The sequence below is a fragment of the Elephas maximus genome, chromosome 12, assembly GCF_024166365.1.
Source record: "Elephas maximus indicus isolate mEleMax1 chromosome 12, mEleMax1 primary haplotype, whole genome shotgun sequence".
NCBI classification, from domain to species: Eukaryota; Metazoa; Chordata; class Mammalia; order Proboscidea; family Elephantidae; genus Elephas; species Elephas maximus.
In genome coordinates this window covers 103,947,278-103,963,338 of record NC_064830.1, presented here as the reverse complement: position 1 = coordinate 103,963,338, position 16,061 = coordinate 103,947,278, and the positions used below count along the sequence as shown (strand labels likewise).

The 16,061-nt window shown below is 39.5% G+C and overlaps 1 protein-coding gene across 1 annotated transcript in view; it reads right to left on the bottom strand.

Annotated features, from left to right (window-relative positions):
- Positions 1 to 960: 960 nt before the first annotated feature.
- The window catches only part of LOC126086485 (S-adenosyl-L-methionine-dependent tRNA 4-demethylwyosine synthase TYW1), a 191,661-nt gene continuing 176,560 nt past the window's right edge, over positions 961 to 16,061 (bottom strand). The window contains exon 16 of the mRNA XM_049902724.1: positions 961 to 4,199. Coding sequence (XP_049758681.1) covers positions 3,978 to 4,199 — 222 coding nt within the window. The 3' untranslated portion in view covers positions 961 to 3,977. The remainder of the gene's footprint in view (positions 4,200 to 16,061) is intronic.

Sequence of the window (16,061 nt, the reverse complement as noted above, 5' to 3'; positions counted from 1 at the left end):
GACTGCAGTCTAGTCTAAGTATCTACCCATGGATCTGAAGGAAACCCTGGTAGAGTCTGAGTAAAATCAGTGGCTAAGAGCTACAGCTGCTAACCAAAAGGTCAGCAGTTCAAATCCACCAGGCGCTCCTTTGGAAACTCTATGAAGCAGTTCTACTCCATCCTGTAGGGTTGCTATGAGTCGGAAGCGACTTGATGGCAAAGGGTTTATGATTCTGAAAGTGTGGTCTCTGGGCCAGCATATTGGTATGACCCAGGTACCTGTTAGAAATACAAAGTCTGCTCCACTGCAGACCTATTACAAGGAGTCCTAGTGCTGCAGTATTTAAGCGCTCAACTGTTAACCAAAAGGCCAGTGGTTCAAACCTCCCAGCTGTTCCTTGGGAGAAAGATGTGGCAGTCTGCTTCCGACTCCGTCCTACAGAATCGACTGGATGGCAATCGGTTTGGTTTTCTGTTACCTATAGGGTCGCGATGAGTCGGAATCAACTCGACAGCATGGGTTTGGTTTTTGGTATTACTCAGAGACTCTGAGCCCAGCCATCTGGGTTCACAAGTCCTCCAGGTGATTTTGATCCATGAGAAAGGCCTTCCTCACCTAGGCATTCTTACGAGCTTTGCATTTTGGTATTCGATAGCATAGTGAAAAACTAAATTACTGTTTTTCCCAACTCCCCATTGATTTACGATTCTTTATCCTGTATTTTTATAAACATTCAGGTTTGCTTCTGTGCTATTTTTGTTTTAACAGCTTTATTAAGATATATTTCACACACCAGATAATTTACCCACTTCAAGTGTACAATTCAGTGGTTTTTGGTGTATTCAGAGGTGTACAATCATCGCTACAATCGAACTTTACATTTCAACACTCCAAGAAGAAACTCCTTATCCATTAGCACCTCCCCATTCCGCCCGCCCGGCCCCAGACAACCACTAATCTACATTCTGTCTCTACGAATTTGCCAAATAAGGACATTTCCCAGAAATGAAGATGCAACACGTGGTCTTTTGTGACTGGCTGCTTTCACCTTGCATAATGTTTTCAAGGTTCATCCCTATTATAGTAGGTGGCAGTGCTTCCTTCTGGGTTGGTGTGAATACTTCACTGTATGACCCATCCCATTTTGTTCAACCATTCATCAGCTGATGCACGTTCCCTCCTATTTAATTTTCTGGTAGAGACTGAGTAAAATCAGCATTATTTCTTCATTCAAGGGTAGAATTTGCCAATAAATCTGGGCTTTGGATGTTTTTTGTGTGATTTTTAAATGACAGATTCAATGTTTAAAATAGGTATTATTTCTTCTTGAGTCCGTTTTGGTAGTTTGTGTCTTTCTAGGGATTCTTCTATTTCATCAGTTAGCAGACATTTGTTCATGGCAATCCCTCATCACCAGATTTGTTTCTGCAACACCGGTAGTCATGCCCCTGTATCCTTCTGGATTTCTCTGAGACATTTCTTCTTGGTGGAAAAGTTTGCCAATCTTGCTGATCTTTTCAAAGAATCAACTTTTGGTTCACTATTTTCTCTATTGTTTTTCTTTCCTCTGTTTCCACACTGGTCTGTATTACTTCATTCCTTCTGTTCGCTTTGGTTTATTTTGTTCTCTTTTTCCAGTTTCTTAAGGTGGAAGATTAATTTATTGATTCTGAGGTACTTCTTCTCTAGTGTGGCTATAAATTTCCCTCTAGGCCCTGCATTAGCAGCATTCCATAACCTTTACTGTGTTCTGATTTCATTTACATCAAAGAATTTTCTAATTTCCCTTGTGATTTGTTTAATTTCCACCTTTTGTGAATTTTCCAAATGTTCTTCTGTTGTTGATTTCTAATTTCATTCCATTGTGGTCACAGTACATACTCTATATTATTCCAATCCTTTTAAACTTATTGAGACTTGCTTTATGGCATAACAGAAGATCTTTTCTGGAGAATGAGATTGTGTATCCTGCTGTTCTTGGGTGGAGTATTCTATAGAGATGTTAGGTATAGCTGGTTTATAGTGTTGCTCAGATCTTCCATTTTCTTACTGGAGTATTCTATAGAGATGTTAGGTATACCCTCTTATCATTATAACATGTCTGTGTTTTTCTCTAGTGACAATTTTTGTCTTAGCGTCTATTTTGTTTGATGTTAGTATAACTGCTCCAGTTCTTTTTTGGTTACTCCTTCCACAACCAAAACCAAACCAAACCCACTGCCATCAAGTGGATTCTGATTCATAGCAACCCTATAGGACAGAGTAAAGCTGCCCTGTGGGGTTTCCAAGGCTGTTTAAGTCTTTATGGATGCAGACTGCCACATCTTTCTCCCTTACTTCTTCCATAATATATCTTTATTCATCCTTTTATTTTCTATCTGTGTCTTTAAACAATGTTCTTGAAGACAGTATATAGTTGAGTCATGGTTTTCTTTTGTTTTGTTTTTTCTCTTTGTTTTGAATTCATTCAGCCTTCTCTTTCTTTTTGCTGGACTGTTTAACCCATTTAAATGATTTCCTATAAGGTAAATTACTTTTTGATAGACTCTTGAATTGCCGTTTCTTTTTCTGCCTTCTATTCCTTGGTGCTTATTCAATGACATAATCTCCAAGGACTTTTAAGTAGTAGAGGCTGAAGGCAATCTTGAAGATGTGACAGATTCAAGAAATGAAAATGTGATTTTTGTGATACTTTGTCACTATCCCATTCCATGTCACAACAGATATAAATGTTCTGACTTTACCGTTTATAAATAAGTATGGCGCCCAGTGTTTAACAAAGAGGGTGGGTAGATCACATTATCCATGGAGATTTTTTGAATCGACTTGACGGCACTGGATTATTTTTACTGGGTTATGGAGATTTTATTTCAGCATGGAATAGAGGAAGTTACAAAACAGCTGGCATAGAAGGAGGAGGTGGAGCTCACAGTGCTGAGGACCACAGGACTAGAAGCATCTTTAAAATTAACAACCAAAAGAAAATCAGTGCTCCAAGTCTTTAAAAAAGATTTTATTAGTTCAATTTTTAGGATAAAGGAATTTTAAAATATCTATGACAACTTTCAAAGAAAAAAACTACTGAGCATTTAATGTTTCACTTAGAAAAGACCTGAACCTCAAAGAACAGACTGGGTAAAGCAGCAGAGCTGCGAGAGTGAAGGAAGACGGAGACCTGCTGTGTGTGTAGGGACAAGAGGCTTGAATGCTGACTTTTTCACAAGAAGAAAATTACATTCATTGTTTCAAAGTCTGTTGGTGAGACTAAGTTCTCAATGCCATCATATGGCAATTCCTCCTATAGAAGAAAGATTTTACTCTAATCCAACCCATACGTTACCTCCCATGGTAATTAGGATGGGAACAGAAAGAGATCTAGTGAAGCTAAGATTCAATTCAATTTCCTAATGGGTCGGTACTAAGCAAAAATTTACACAAGTTGATTAAGTATTTTGAAGTAATTGACAATTATGACAACCTAAATTGTGCTCAAGAGATGTTGAGATATTTAAGAAAGGGATCAAGTTCTCACCTTAAAGGAAGCAGATACATTGACCTCAGGGAAGTACAACTCACTGCTCCTCAAAAGGCTACTGGTCCCTAAGAGAAGAGGCCGGATAGTCATTCCTGTGTGACTCTCATGAACAGCATTCTAGGAAGTCTTACCACTTGTAATCCAAAACTATTAGTTAAGTTCTAAGAATGACTGCATACCCTCCCCCCCAAAAAAAGAAAAGAAAAAGATTTTCCTCCCAGAAATACAATCAGGAAAGGGAGTGAGTTCTGGAAAGAAATCCTGAGACTGAATCCCAGATGCTAAAAGAGAAACGCTGTTTCCCACTCCAGGCCAGGACTTGTGTCCTCATGTTTTACCTGAGAGTCTGGTCTGTATGAAACAGGATTAGTAACATTTGTCCTTGGAAAAGTCACAAAGGAGTCCAAGAACTTCTGAGGCATTCAGCTTTTGTCCTTCAGCATCCTGAAGTCAGCTAATCTCAACACCCAGAAATATCCTTTGATCTGTTCTTTCTCTGATATCTTGTGTCCTTGGGATCAAAGCCTCTTTCATGGGCACCAAATAACGCCCACCGAGGAGTCTTGGCCATATAATCCTTCGCGCTGAAAGTTTTTGATCCGTCGCTATTTTCATATTCTTGGATGAGCTCCTGAAAGCGATTATAATCAATCCACGTCCACCATTCTCTATCAATCTTAAACTGGAAAGAAAAGAAAAGAAAAAAGTGTTAGGTCAGAAGCAAAAGGTCTTAACAGCACAAAGACACCCATGGAGAAAAGATCAAATAAATATTGAAAAATCAAAAGTGAGCCCAATCTTTTCTCTCTATCGTGTTAAAGAAAAATCTGTCCTCCTCCGGATATGGTTCTACATGAAAGCAGTATGACGATGTCAAAGGAGAGTTTCTTTTCCCCTGGGACTGCTGCCATGCCAATCCTGGAAGACCTGATTGCTGAATGAAGAATAATTCCTAGAACTGAAGTCAAGTTTATCCTCAGCGTATCAGGTACAGAGGGTTCAGCTTTCAGGCATTATCATGTGTTAATAACCAATCCATTTTTAATTCCTGTCGTGGCCACTTTCTACCAGGTATGGATTTTCATGGTCATGTTCGCAGCACATAGTGGAATAAAAGATCTTTTTCATTATTAAACTTTGCTTGTGTTTTGGGTGACCCTTTAATCAATGACTTCTCATTCTGAAATGCTAACTGAATGACTTAGAGTGTTTTTACTCAAACGTGATGTAATGCCTGTGATCGTTCAGGTTATGTGTCAACTTGGCCGGGCCATGATTCTCAGTGGTTGGCAGTTATGATGTAGTCTGGCAGTTGTATGATGATGTGATCACCTCCATGATGAGATTTAATATAAAGTGATCACCTACATAATGGGATCTGCTGTGAGCAGCCAATCAGTTGAAAGAGAGTTTCCTTGGTAGTGTGGCCTGTTTCCAATACAGGTGGACTTTTTGGCAAGGCTCACGGGCTTTTGCACACTCTGGACCATGCAGCTGGCTCCTGTTCTTCTGATCTCTGGTTCTTGAGATTCACCGGTCATCGCTGCCTATGACCCAGAGCCCTGCTGTCTGACTTGCTGATCTTGAGTTTGCCAGTCCCTGTGGCTACGTGAATCAGGAGAAGCTTCCAGCCTGACCCAGGGACTTGGGACATTCCAGCTTCTATAACCGCATAAGCCATTTCCTTAATGTATATACATTTTTTTTATATACATATATTTATACGCTTTACTGGTTTTGCTTCTCTAGAGAACCCAGCCTAAGACAATGCCTAATTAGTCAAAAGCCTGATTAAGAATTCCAATTCAATAAAGGGAAGAATCTAATTTGTACTCTTTTAAGAAAATTGCTTCTCAAAAAATACTGTAGAATAGTGGCCAGGAATGACGAACAGAAAGTTGAAGAGGCTCTGATTAGCTAAAATGTGAAGGATTTTTATTTGTTTTCTTTTTTAGGATTTTTTTTGGGGGGGGGGGGGTGGGGAGTAAAATATATACAACATTTGCCAATTTGACAATTTTTACATGTACAAATTAAGTGACAATAATTACATTCACCATGTTGTGCAGCCATCACCACTATCCTTTTCCAAATTATTCTACCACCATGAACAGAAATTCAGTGCCCCCTAAGCCAATCACCACTATCCTACCCCTGGTAACCACTTCTATAAGTGTTTGAGTGTTTGAGAGAGCTCCCAGCGAAGCCATCTGGTCCAGGACTTTTTTTTTTGTGCTTTAGGTCAAAGTTGACAAAGCTTATTCGTTTCCCAATCAATAGTTTATACATAAAGTGTTCCATGACACTGGATTCATTCCCTACAATGTGTCAGCACTGCCCATTTCCACCCTACATTCCCCGTTTCCTTTTGTCTGAATTTTCTACCCCTTCCTGCCTTCTCATCTTTGCTTCTGCACAAATATTGCCCTTTTGATCTTGTGTAATTGATTGTTCTAAGGAGCACATTCCTCTCAGGTGTTACTGTTTATTTTGTGGGCCTACTGTTTGGCTGAAAGGTGGTCTCTGGGAATGGTGTGAGTTCCAGGTCAGAAGGTGACTTAGGGCCACAGTCTTGGGGGTTCCTCCAGTCTCTGTCAGACCAGTAATTCTGGTCTTTTTTGTGAATGTGATTCTTTGTTCTATAAAATTTCCCCCACTCTGTCTGGGACCCTGTGTTGTTATCTGAGTCAGAGGGCTCAGTATTGGTAGCCAAGTACCATCTAGTTCTTCTGGTCTTGGGGTTGTGTAGGCTGTGGTTCACGTGGCCCACCAGTCCTTTGGACTAATTGCTCCCGTAAGTCTTTGGTTTTCTTTACTCTCCTTTGCTCTGGACGATAAGAGACCAATAGTTGTATCTTACATGGCCACTCACAAGCTTTTAAGACACCAGACACTACCTACCAAAGTAGGATACAGAACATATCTTTACAAACTACATTACGCCAGTCAACATAGATGTCCCCCGAGTCTATGGTCTCCTACCTTTGAGCCTAGGAACTGCCTGACTGTGAACTGTGTGTGCTCTGTAGTCTGTATTAATATACACACAGCACCACAATTATGTATGTAGAAATATCTACAACCAAACCTATACGTGCAGATGAGCGTGCTCACTTACACCCTCCCACACTTCCATAACATACCTATCTACCTACGTATCCATTTGTGCGTTATTGTTTGTTAATGCTATTGTTGCAGGATTGTCTATGTTGTAGTTATAGTTGCCCTTTATTCTTGGTTCCTCTCAGTTTCTTCCTTGGCCTTGGTCATGTTGTGCTGACTTCCGCATATTGTGTACTGCCTTTCCCTTCACCAATATTAACACATGTCTTCTATCTAGTTGGGAATTTTCCCTCCTTCCCCCTCTCATCCCTGGTAACCATCAAAGATTTTTTTCTTTCTCTGTGTATAAACCTTTTCTTGTTTTTCTTTTAAAAAACAGTGGTCTCATACAGTATTTGTCCTTTTGTGATCGGCTTATTTCACTGAGAATAATGTCCTCCAAATTCATCCTTGTTGTGAGATGTTTTGCAGACTCATCATTCTTTATCGTTGTGTATTATTTCATTGTGCGTATGTACCTTTTTTTTTTTAAAGGCAACACTGGTTTATCTTTCCACAAAAGAAGGATGGGAGAAAAAAGAAGGCAAATTTCAGGAATTTTATACCAGTGAATTTCATGCTTATATTCATTAACATTTAATAATGATATACTAACAGTAGGCTTGAATGCACTTAGAAGTTCTTCTCATTCTGTTTTACAGGCCTGTCTAATCTTTGGCTAAAGGGTGAGCCTCAGGAGTGACATCATTACTGAGCTAAAATGGTGTCCAGGGGCCATATTCTCGGGGTTTCTCCAATCTCTGTCAGGCCAGTAAGTCTGGTCTTTAAATTTATTTTTTTTTTGAGCTAGAATTTTGTTCTACATTTTTCTCCAGCTCTTTCCATGACATTCTATTGTGATCCCTATCGGAGCAAATGGTGGTGGTAGCCGTGCACCATCTAGTTGTGCTGGACTCAGTCTGGTGGAGGCTGTAGTACTTGTGGTCCAGTAGTCATTTGGACTAATCTTTCCCCTGTGTCTTTGGTTTTCTTCATTCTCCCTTGCTCCAGAAGGGGTGAGGCCAGTAGAGTGTCTTAGATGGCCGCTTACAAGCTTTTAAGACTCCAGATGCTACTCACCAAAGCAGAATGGAGAACATTTTCTTCATAAACTATGTTATGCCAATTGAGTTAGATGTTCCCCAAGTCCATGGTCCCCACAGCCCTCAGCCCAGTAATTCAATCCCTCAGAAGGTTCAGAAGTGTCTATGGAGCTTCCGTGATCTTGCCTTGGACAGGGTGTGCTGGTTTCCCCAGTATTGTGTATTGTCTTACTCTTCACCATAGTTACCACATACCTATTGTTTATTTAGTGTTTTTTCTATCCTCACCCCTCCCTGCCCTCGTAACCATCAAAGATTTTTTCTTTTTGTATGTAAACCTTTTCATAATTTTTAATAGTAGTGTTCTCATATGATATTTGTCCTTTCGTGATTAGCTTATTTCACTCAGCATAATGCCCTCCAGATTCATCCACGTTGTGAGATGCTTCACAGATTCATCATTGTTTTTTATCGTTGTGTAATACTCCATTGTGTGTATGTACCATAGTTTAGCCATTCATCTGTTGATGGGCATCTGGGATGTTTCCATTTTTTGCTATTGTGAACAATGCTGCAATGAACATGGGTGTGCATATGTCTATTCGTGACGACTTTTATTTTTCTAGGGTATATTACTAGGAGTGGAATTGCTGGGTCATATGGTATTTCTATTTCTAGCTTTCTAAGAAAGCACCATATCATTTTCCAAAATGGTTGTACCATTCTGCATTTCCATCAGCAGTGCATAAGAGTTCCAATCTCCCCCCAGCCTCTCCAACATTTGTTATTTTCTTTTTTTTTTGATTCATGCCAGTAATGCAGGGTACGTTCCACAGTTTATTAATCCGTTCATCTACTGATGGGCACTTAGGTTGTATCCATCTTTTTATGAATACTGGTGGGTCTTTTTTTTTTTTTTTTAATCCATTATGCCACTTTCTGTCTCTTCACTGGTGCATTACAGCCATTTATGCTCTGTGTTATTATTGATAGGTATGAGTTTACGGCAGTCATTTTGTTGTGCTTTCTTTGTGGTGTTGACTATTTCTTTGCTCTGCTTAGTTTTTTGTGCTGAGTTGTTTTTGTTTGTGTATTTATTTTTCATTTCTTTCGTTGTTGATTTTGTGTTTACTGAGCCTTTATGCTCTTTTTTCTATTTTTCTTTTGATGAGTACGTTTGTTAACTTTCTTTGTGATTACTTTGGAATTTATCTTTTTTCCCCTAAGTTTAAACCTGTCTTTTATTTCTCGATATCACCTTGAGGTGTTCTCCATATGAAAGTTCCATAACTATACTATTTCTTCCCCTTTTTGTTTTGATGTTGTCATCACTTACAGAACGATGTCTCTGGTTCCCTGTTTTCAGACTTTTAGCTTTGTTTTATTTTTAAGAATTCTTTATTTGGGCTGGTATCTTGCTGATGCTGCCCTTTGTCCTAGTCTCAGGTGGTTTTCCGATGTTGGTTCTCTGTCCAAAGGACTCCCTTTAATATTTCTTGTCAGGTTGATCTGATTTTTACAAATTCCCTTAATTTCTGTTTATCTGGAAATGTCCTAATTTCATCCTTATATCTGAGAGATAAGTTTGCTGGACATATAATTCTTGGCTGGAAATTTTTTTCTTTCAAGGTTTTATATATGTCATTCTATTGCCTTCTTGCCCGCATGTTTTCTACCAAGTAATCAAGCTTAGTCCTGTCGGCTCCCCTTTGTAGTGACTTTTCATTTGTCTCGAGCTGTTCTCAGGATTCATTCTTTGTCTTTTGTTTTAGCAAGTATGATTATGATATGTCTTGGTGACTTTCTTTGATTTCTATCCTGTATGGGTTCGTTGAGCTTCTTGGATGCACATCTTCTCATCATTCATGATATTAAGCCTTCCGCCAGCAAATCTTTGACTATTCATTCTGTGGGTTTTTTTTTGTTTTGTTTTGTTTTTGCCTCCTCCGTTCCAGAATTCCAATCATGTGTAAATTTTTCCTCTTGGTAGTGTCCCACATAATTCTTAGGCTTCCTTCATTTTCCTTTTTATTTTTCCTTGATCAAACCAGAGTCAAGGAATTTGTCATCTATTTCGCTGATTCTGTCTTCCATTGATTCAATTCTGCTCCTATGCCCTTCTATTGAGTTGTGTATTTCCAAAATTTTATTGTTAATCTTTTGGATTTCTAGCTGCTATTTTTGTATAGTTTCTAATTATCTATTTTGTTGTTTTGTTTTTGCATTGTTTTCCTGAATTCTTCTGTTCCTTTGTCTTTGTTTTCCTTGGTTTTGTCTTTTTTCCTAGATCTTTGATGGCATCCTATATGCTAGTCTTTTTAACTCCTTATCAGTTAGTTCCATTACCATTTCTGCCTCTGAAAGGTTTTCTGGTTCTTTAGTTTGGTCACTTGCTGCAGCCATCTTGTCCTGCTTCTTTACATGATTTGGTATCATCTGTTGTCTCTGAACACCACGTGTCTCAGTTTGTCATACTGTGGTGGCTTGCATTTTGCTGTGATACTAGAAGCTCTGCCACTGGTATTTCAAATATCAGCAGGGTCACCTTTGGTGGACAGGTTTTAGGGAGCTTCCAGACTAAGACAGACTAAGAAGGACCTGGCAGCCTACTTCTGAAAAAAAATGGACCTGTGAAAACCTTATGAACAGCAGCAGAACACTGTCTGATATAGTGCTGGAAGATGGGCCTTTTTTTACTAGTTAACCTAAACTACTGTTTGGTTTTAAGATGACTTCAGGGGTATATTTTTGGTTTAAGATTTAAAGATTATCTCAGTGCAACAGTTTCAGGGCTGCATCCACCTTCCATGGCTCCAGAAAGACTAGATAAGAGTCCACTAGAATTTGCAATTCTGTTCTATATTTTCCCCCTTTTGATCAGGATTCTTGTATGGAATCTTTGATCAAAATATTCAGTAATGGTAACTGGGCACCATCCAGTTCTCTGGTCTCATGGTAAAGGAGGCAGCATGGAGGCAATTAGCCACACATTCTTCTTCCTATTCCTGATGCTCCTTCTTCAGCTGCTCCAGGCGAATAGAGACCAATTGTCATGCCCCGGATGACCACCTGCAAGCTTTTAAGGCCCCAGGCACTATGCAATGAACTAGGAGGTAGAACAGAAACAGTAAACGCACTATTAGGCCAACTAACTGGGATGTACAATGAAACTATGATCTTTCTTCTTTTTTATGGTAGGCATTTACTAAATTTCCCTTAAGCATTGCCTTCTCACATCCCGTAAGTTTTGGTATGTTGTGCTTTCATTTCACTCTGCTCTAAATATTTTCTGATTTCTTCCTTGACCCACTGGTTGATCAAGAGTGTGTTGTTTAATTTTCACATATTTGTGTATTTCCAGTTTTCCTTCTTTATTAATTTCTAGTGCCATTCCATTGTGTCAGCAGAGATGTTTTGTACAATTTCAATCTTTTTAAATTTATTGAGACTTGCTCTGTAATCTAGCATATGCTCTACCCTGGTAAATGATCCATGGGCATCGCAGAAGAATGTAAATTGTGCTGTTGTTGGGTGGAGTGTTCTATATATGTCTGTTAGGTGTGGTTGGTTTATAGCATTGTTCAAGTCCTCTATTCCTTTATTGATCTTCTTTCTAGATTGAACTGTGAGGGTTTTTAATCCAAAGTATCTGTTTGGCATTCATTTGTGTAAATTCATAACTAATATGCTAACACTTGATTTGTAAACAAACAAGTCTTTCTGTTACTCTACTGCCTTTTTAAAAACCCTGATTAACTCTATCAGAATCAAATAACAATTTCATGTTTCAGCCAAGAAAAATATTGAAAATATATAGGTTCCTGGATTTAGAACATTAAAATATGCTCTCAATGATATCTGATTTTCTGCCCAGCAACTAAGAGCTTTCTATGGGGTTACAGTAAATAAATGGAAAAGTTTAATTAGTCTACCCACAAATTATGAGAAGTCGTCTTCTAATAAAATCATTCTTTGAAATGGTACTCCAAGGCCTCTCTACAACCCAAGATGTAATATCCCTATCTTGCCATCATTTTCCCTGCCAAGACTGCCTCTCCTTGAGTGTTCTTGATTACTGTGAAAAAAATTGCTGTTATCTCCAGGCAATGAGCTTCAAAACTGCAGAGTCAAAGGTGACCCTTCCTTTCCCTGGCTCCTCACATCCAAAACACCTCCAGGCCCCAGTGATTCTTCTTTAGCAGCATTTCTGCCACCACTGCCCTGACACCACCCTAAATAGTCTTTGTTTCTGAGATTTGGCAATTCTGATTCCAGTTTTGGTTCCAGTTTCTACAGAGTACCTATGATTCCTATGCCTACAGCGGACTAGCTCCCCTTTATCTAGAACATAAAGTCTAAATATTGAATTGGCATTGGAAGCTCTTTGCAAGCTACTCCCTTTCTTGGTGGTCACCACGCTGTTCTCTCTGTCTGATTAATGGTTACCTATGCCCCAGGTGTCCTCACTGATGTCCTTTGCTCTGGGACATCTTCCTGAATCCTTCAGACAATGACAGCTCTCCTGCCACAGGGCCTCACTGATTCTGAACCTGGCCATCAATAGCATATTATAACTGTTCCCCAGTCCCACCCCATCTGACTTATTATCATTACTGCCGTCACTTAGGACAAGCAAGGTCCTAGCCATTTCCTCCTTACCTCTTATCAAAGCTCGAAGATCATAAGATAAAACAAACTGACACCTTGAGAGATGTGATGGGATTTTTGCTGCTACTGGCTCCATAGAACATAAGTAGATTGTTTTCAAAGTGTATTTGTGATAAAGTCACAACACTCACACTTGACATGGAGTGCCTTCCCAACTTGTGCAGGAGTAGACATGCTCATTAATGTGAGTGTAAGAAAAGGGGGCCAGTAATAATTCCTACCTTTTATACTGAGGGGGTCTTATCAGCATTGATGGAATGCCAACAATGGACTTAGCCCACTCACAGATGTTAAAAAAACAGTTACATTACAACATGGCACATCCAGTGAGTACAGTATGGACAAGGCACTTTGGGAGTGCAGAGAAAGATGTGACAGATCGTAACCCCTTCTCCGCCCCACCCTCAAGTAATCAACTCCTGGCTGGAATAGCTCTCTTGGGGGCTCCCTGCTTTGCTTGTTGAGTGAAACAGATACCATGTTTTCCCCTATTCTTTCCTTTTTGGGGTTTAGATTTCTAGGTCTCAAAGTGTATAATTATGATCTTCCTTATCCCTGAAACTCTTAACAATAATCACTTGCCATGGATATTCTAAGAGGGACCAAAGTTTAACCTGGACTAGAGCAATAGATTTAAAATCTTTTTTACCATGACCTACAGTAAAAAAAAAAAAAAAAAATACATTTGTATCTCAATCTAGTATACTCACACATAGAGGAAACAAAATTTTCACAAAACATAAGCAGTGCATTTCATTTTAAAAATGACTGGCTTCAGCCCACTAAATTGATTTTGTAACTTTTTTTTTTTTTTTTTTTAATGCAGTGTGAAGACTACTGCACTAGAAGACCCTGTTTCTTCTGACTGGCTTAAAATGGAAGAAATTAGATGCACAGATATGACAACTGAAGGCTAAAATCTGACAAGCGACAACCCTGATTCCTAACATCTAGGTAACCAAGCTGAAGACCAGGTAGGCATAGCACGAGGTAGGTCTACGCCACCAGACTCCTAAGGCAAAGCTGATACAATCTGAAAAAAACCATATCTAATAACAGCTCGGAAAAAGTCAAACTATTTCATACAGGAGGAAGAAGGTAAAAAGGCAAAATTTAGTACGTTTGACACAAATAGTGCTAAAAAAAAGATCTGCATAAACAAAGGAATGAAGCCCAAATCACAAAATGTGAGGTTAAGTGTCCTGAGACGTGAGGTCACCATGCTTCAAGAACTCCTCAAATCAACAGTAATAAGCGAAGAGGTAAACCCATGCAGAATGACACATAAACTCAAAGGGTCACAGATAATCTCAAGAACACACTACAGGTTCAGTAAGGTGGAGCCCTGACTAAATAAAGCCAGGCTAGTAAGACCTATGGTCTCACCGGACAGATGAGCCAATTCTATGGGCTCTAACTGTTTAGGACAATAAAGCTGCTGTACCAAGGGAAGTGTCTTCATTATTTTCTTATGCTTCTCACAGGGAAAATGTCACTAAACAGAATATTGACACCACAGATTCTTTATTATTGTAAATGTTTCAAGGGAGTCTATTAAAGATGGCGGGTTAAACTCACACATGTACTTTCACTTCCTCTTGAAACCCCGCTATAATGACAGTAAATACATTTTTGAAGGATATGTAACCTAAAAAGAAAAAGATCAAGAAAGGGGAAAGCAGCATCAAAACTGTAGAAGTAGAAAAGCTGACAGATGAGCAATGATTGGCTTAGCAGACCCAAGAGACCAGAATCCTGAGCCGGCAAATAGGAAAACCCAGGTTTCAACCCAAAGGCTCAGAAACCGACAGCACCTGTCACTCCCGGAAGCGAGGGGAGAGGAGGCAACTCCCCCTCCCCACCAAAGACAGACAGACCTTCTGTTTAAGACGTTGCCACGACCTCAAGTTCCTGCCCCCTGCACACACACACACAGCTGAGGACCTGCTCAACGGAAGACCGACGGTTTACTCTCTGATGATGGTGAAAGTGAGGGTCTGTGGACTAGGGCAGGTGCCCTGGTGGCGCAACCGTTAAGGAACTGGCTGCTAACTGACTCCGCAGGACAAAGACCTGGCAATTTGCTCCTGTAAAGATTACAGCCTAGAAAACCCTTTGCAGCAGTTCTACTCTGTCACGTGGGGTTGCTATGAGTCGGAAATTGACTCAGCGGCACCTAACGACAACAACAACGTGGGCTACGGGATAGCAGGTACAGCTGAAGACAGGGCTACCATACTGATAACGGGAGATTAGAATAGCCCTATTCCCTCAGCTGCTTCCACGTCACTGGGGGCCACAGAGGCTGTGGAAAATCAGAAGGCTCTTCTGACTAGCCCAGCAGGGCAGATTGAAAGATACTGACTTCAGAGTTCCTAAAGAAACGATCCAGCTGGATCACTCTAAGATAAAAACGTAAGCCCAGTCCACACACTTGGTACTCCCAATATACTTTTTAATGTCTCATTCTTAAATATTAGCAGACAACCCAAGACCACCAGGCACCTGCGGAAAGCCACTACAATGAAAGAGAGATAAAAATAAACAGAAAACAATAACAGAGTAGACAGAGCCCAAGCAGGGAGAAAGTGAGTAAAAAACCACTAATACTCTCAGAGAAATGACAGAAGATACTCTATTCCTAAAAAGAACGATGCTATAAAAAGGAACCTTTAAAAAAGAAAAAGATCTTAGCTTTTTAAAACATGGGAGCAGAAATAAAAAACTCAAGAGAAAATTTCCTTGAATGTAAAGTAAAAAAGACAGAAAGAAAATAGAAGAGAAATGTTTTGTTTTTGTTTTTTAAATTAAAGGTCTAGTCCAACAAACCTGATTTTATAATAACAGAAGTTTTAGAAAAAGGAAGAAGAAAAAAAAGAGGGAGAAAATCTTCAACAAAATTAAAAAAAAAAAAAGTATTTCCATATCAAAGGCGTCCACAATGGATGAAAATAGACACACTGTCTTAAGGCAAATCATGGTGAAATTCCAAAACAATGGAAACAAAGAGAAGATTTAACAAGGCTGAGGAATCAGAATGCCTTCAGAGCTCTCAACAACTGCACTCGCTGAAGACGAAAGGACAGCTCCAACCCCACGCAGAAAATAATTTCCAACCTAGAATTTTATATTCAGCAACACTATCAATCAAGTATGTATGGAGAATAAAAGCATTGTTAGACATTTAAGGTCTATGTTTTCCACATACCCTTTCTTAGGAAGCTACCAGAAGATGTGTTTCACCTGGGTGAGGGAGCAAATCAAAAAGAAACCAGGGATCCCAGAGGCCAGGGACCCCACACAGGAGAGGAGAGGTGAAGGAGGGCCTAAGATGGCAGCTGCACACCAGGCCTCCAAAGGGGATGAGTCAGAAAGTGCCTCTCGGGAGAATTCTTTAAGGAGATGACTTGCATCTCTCAAATGGTTAATGATCACAAGCATCTCTTAATGTACTTGTTGGTCGCCTGAATGTCTTCTTTGGTGAATTGACTGTTCGTGTCCTTTGCTGTTTTTTAAGTGGATTGTTTGTCTTTTTGTTGTTGAGTTGCTGACGTTTTCTGTAAATTTTTGAGATCAGTCTCTTGTCAGACATGTCTTTGCCAAAATTTTTTTCCAAGTCTGTAGGTTCTCTTTTTACTCTTTTGGAGAAGTCTTCTGATGCACGTAAGTATTTGATTTTTAGTAGGTCCCAGTCATCTAGTTTATCTTCTGCTGTTTATACATTTTTAGTT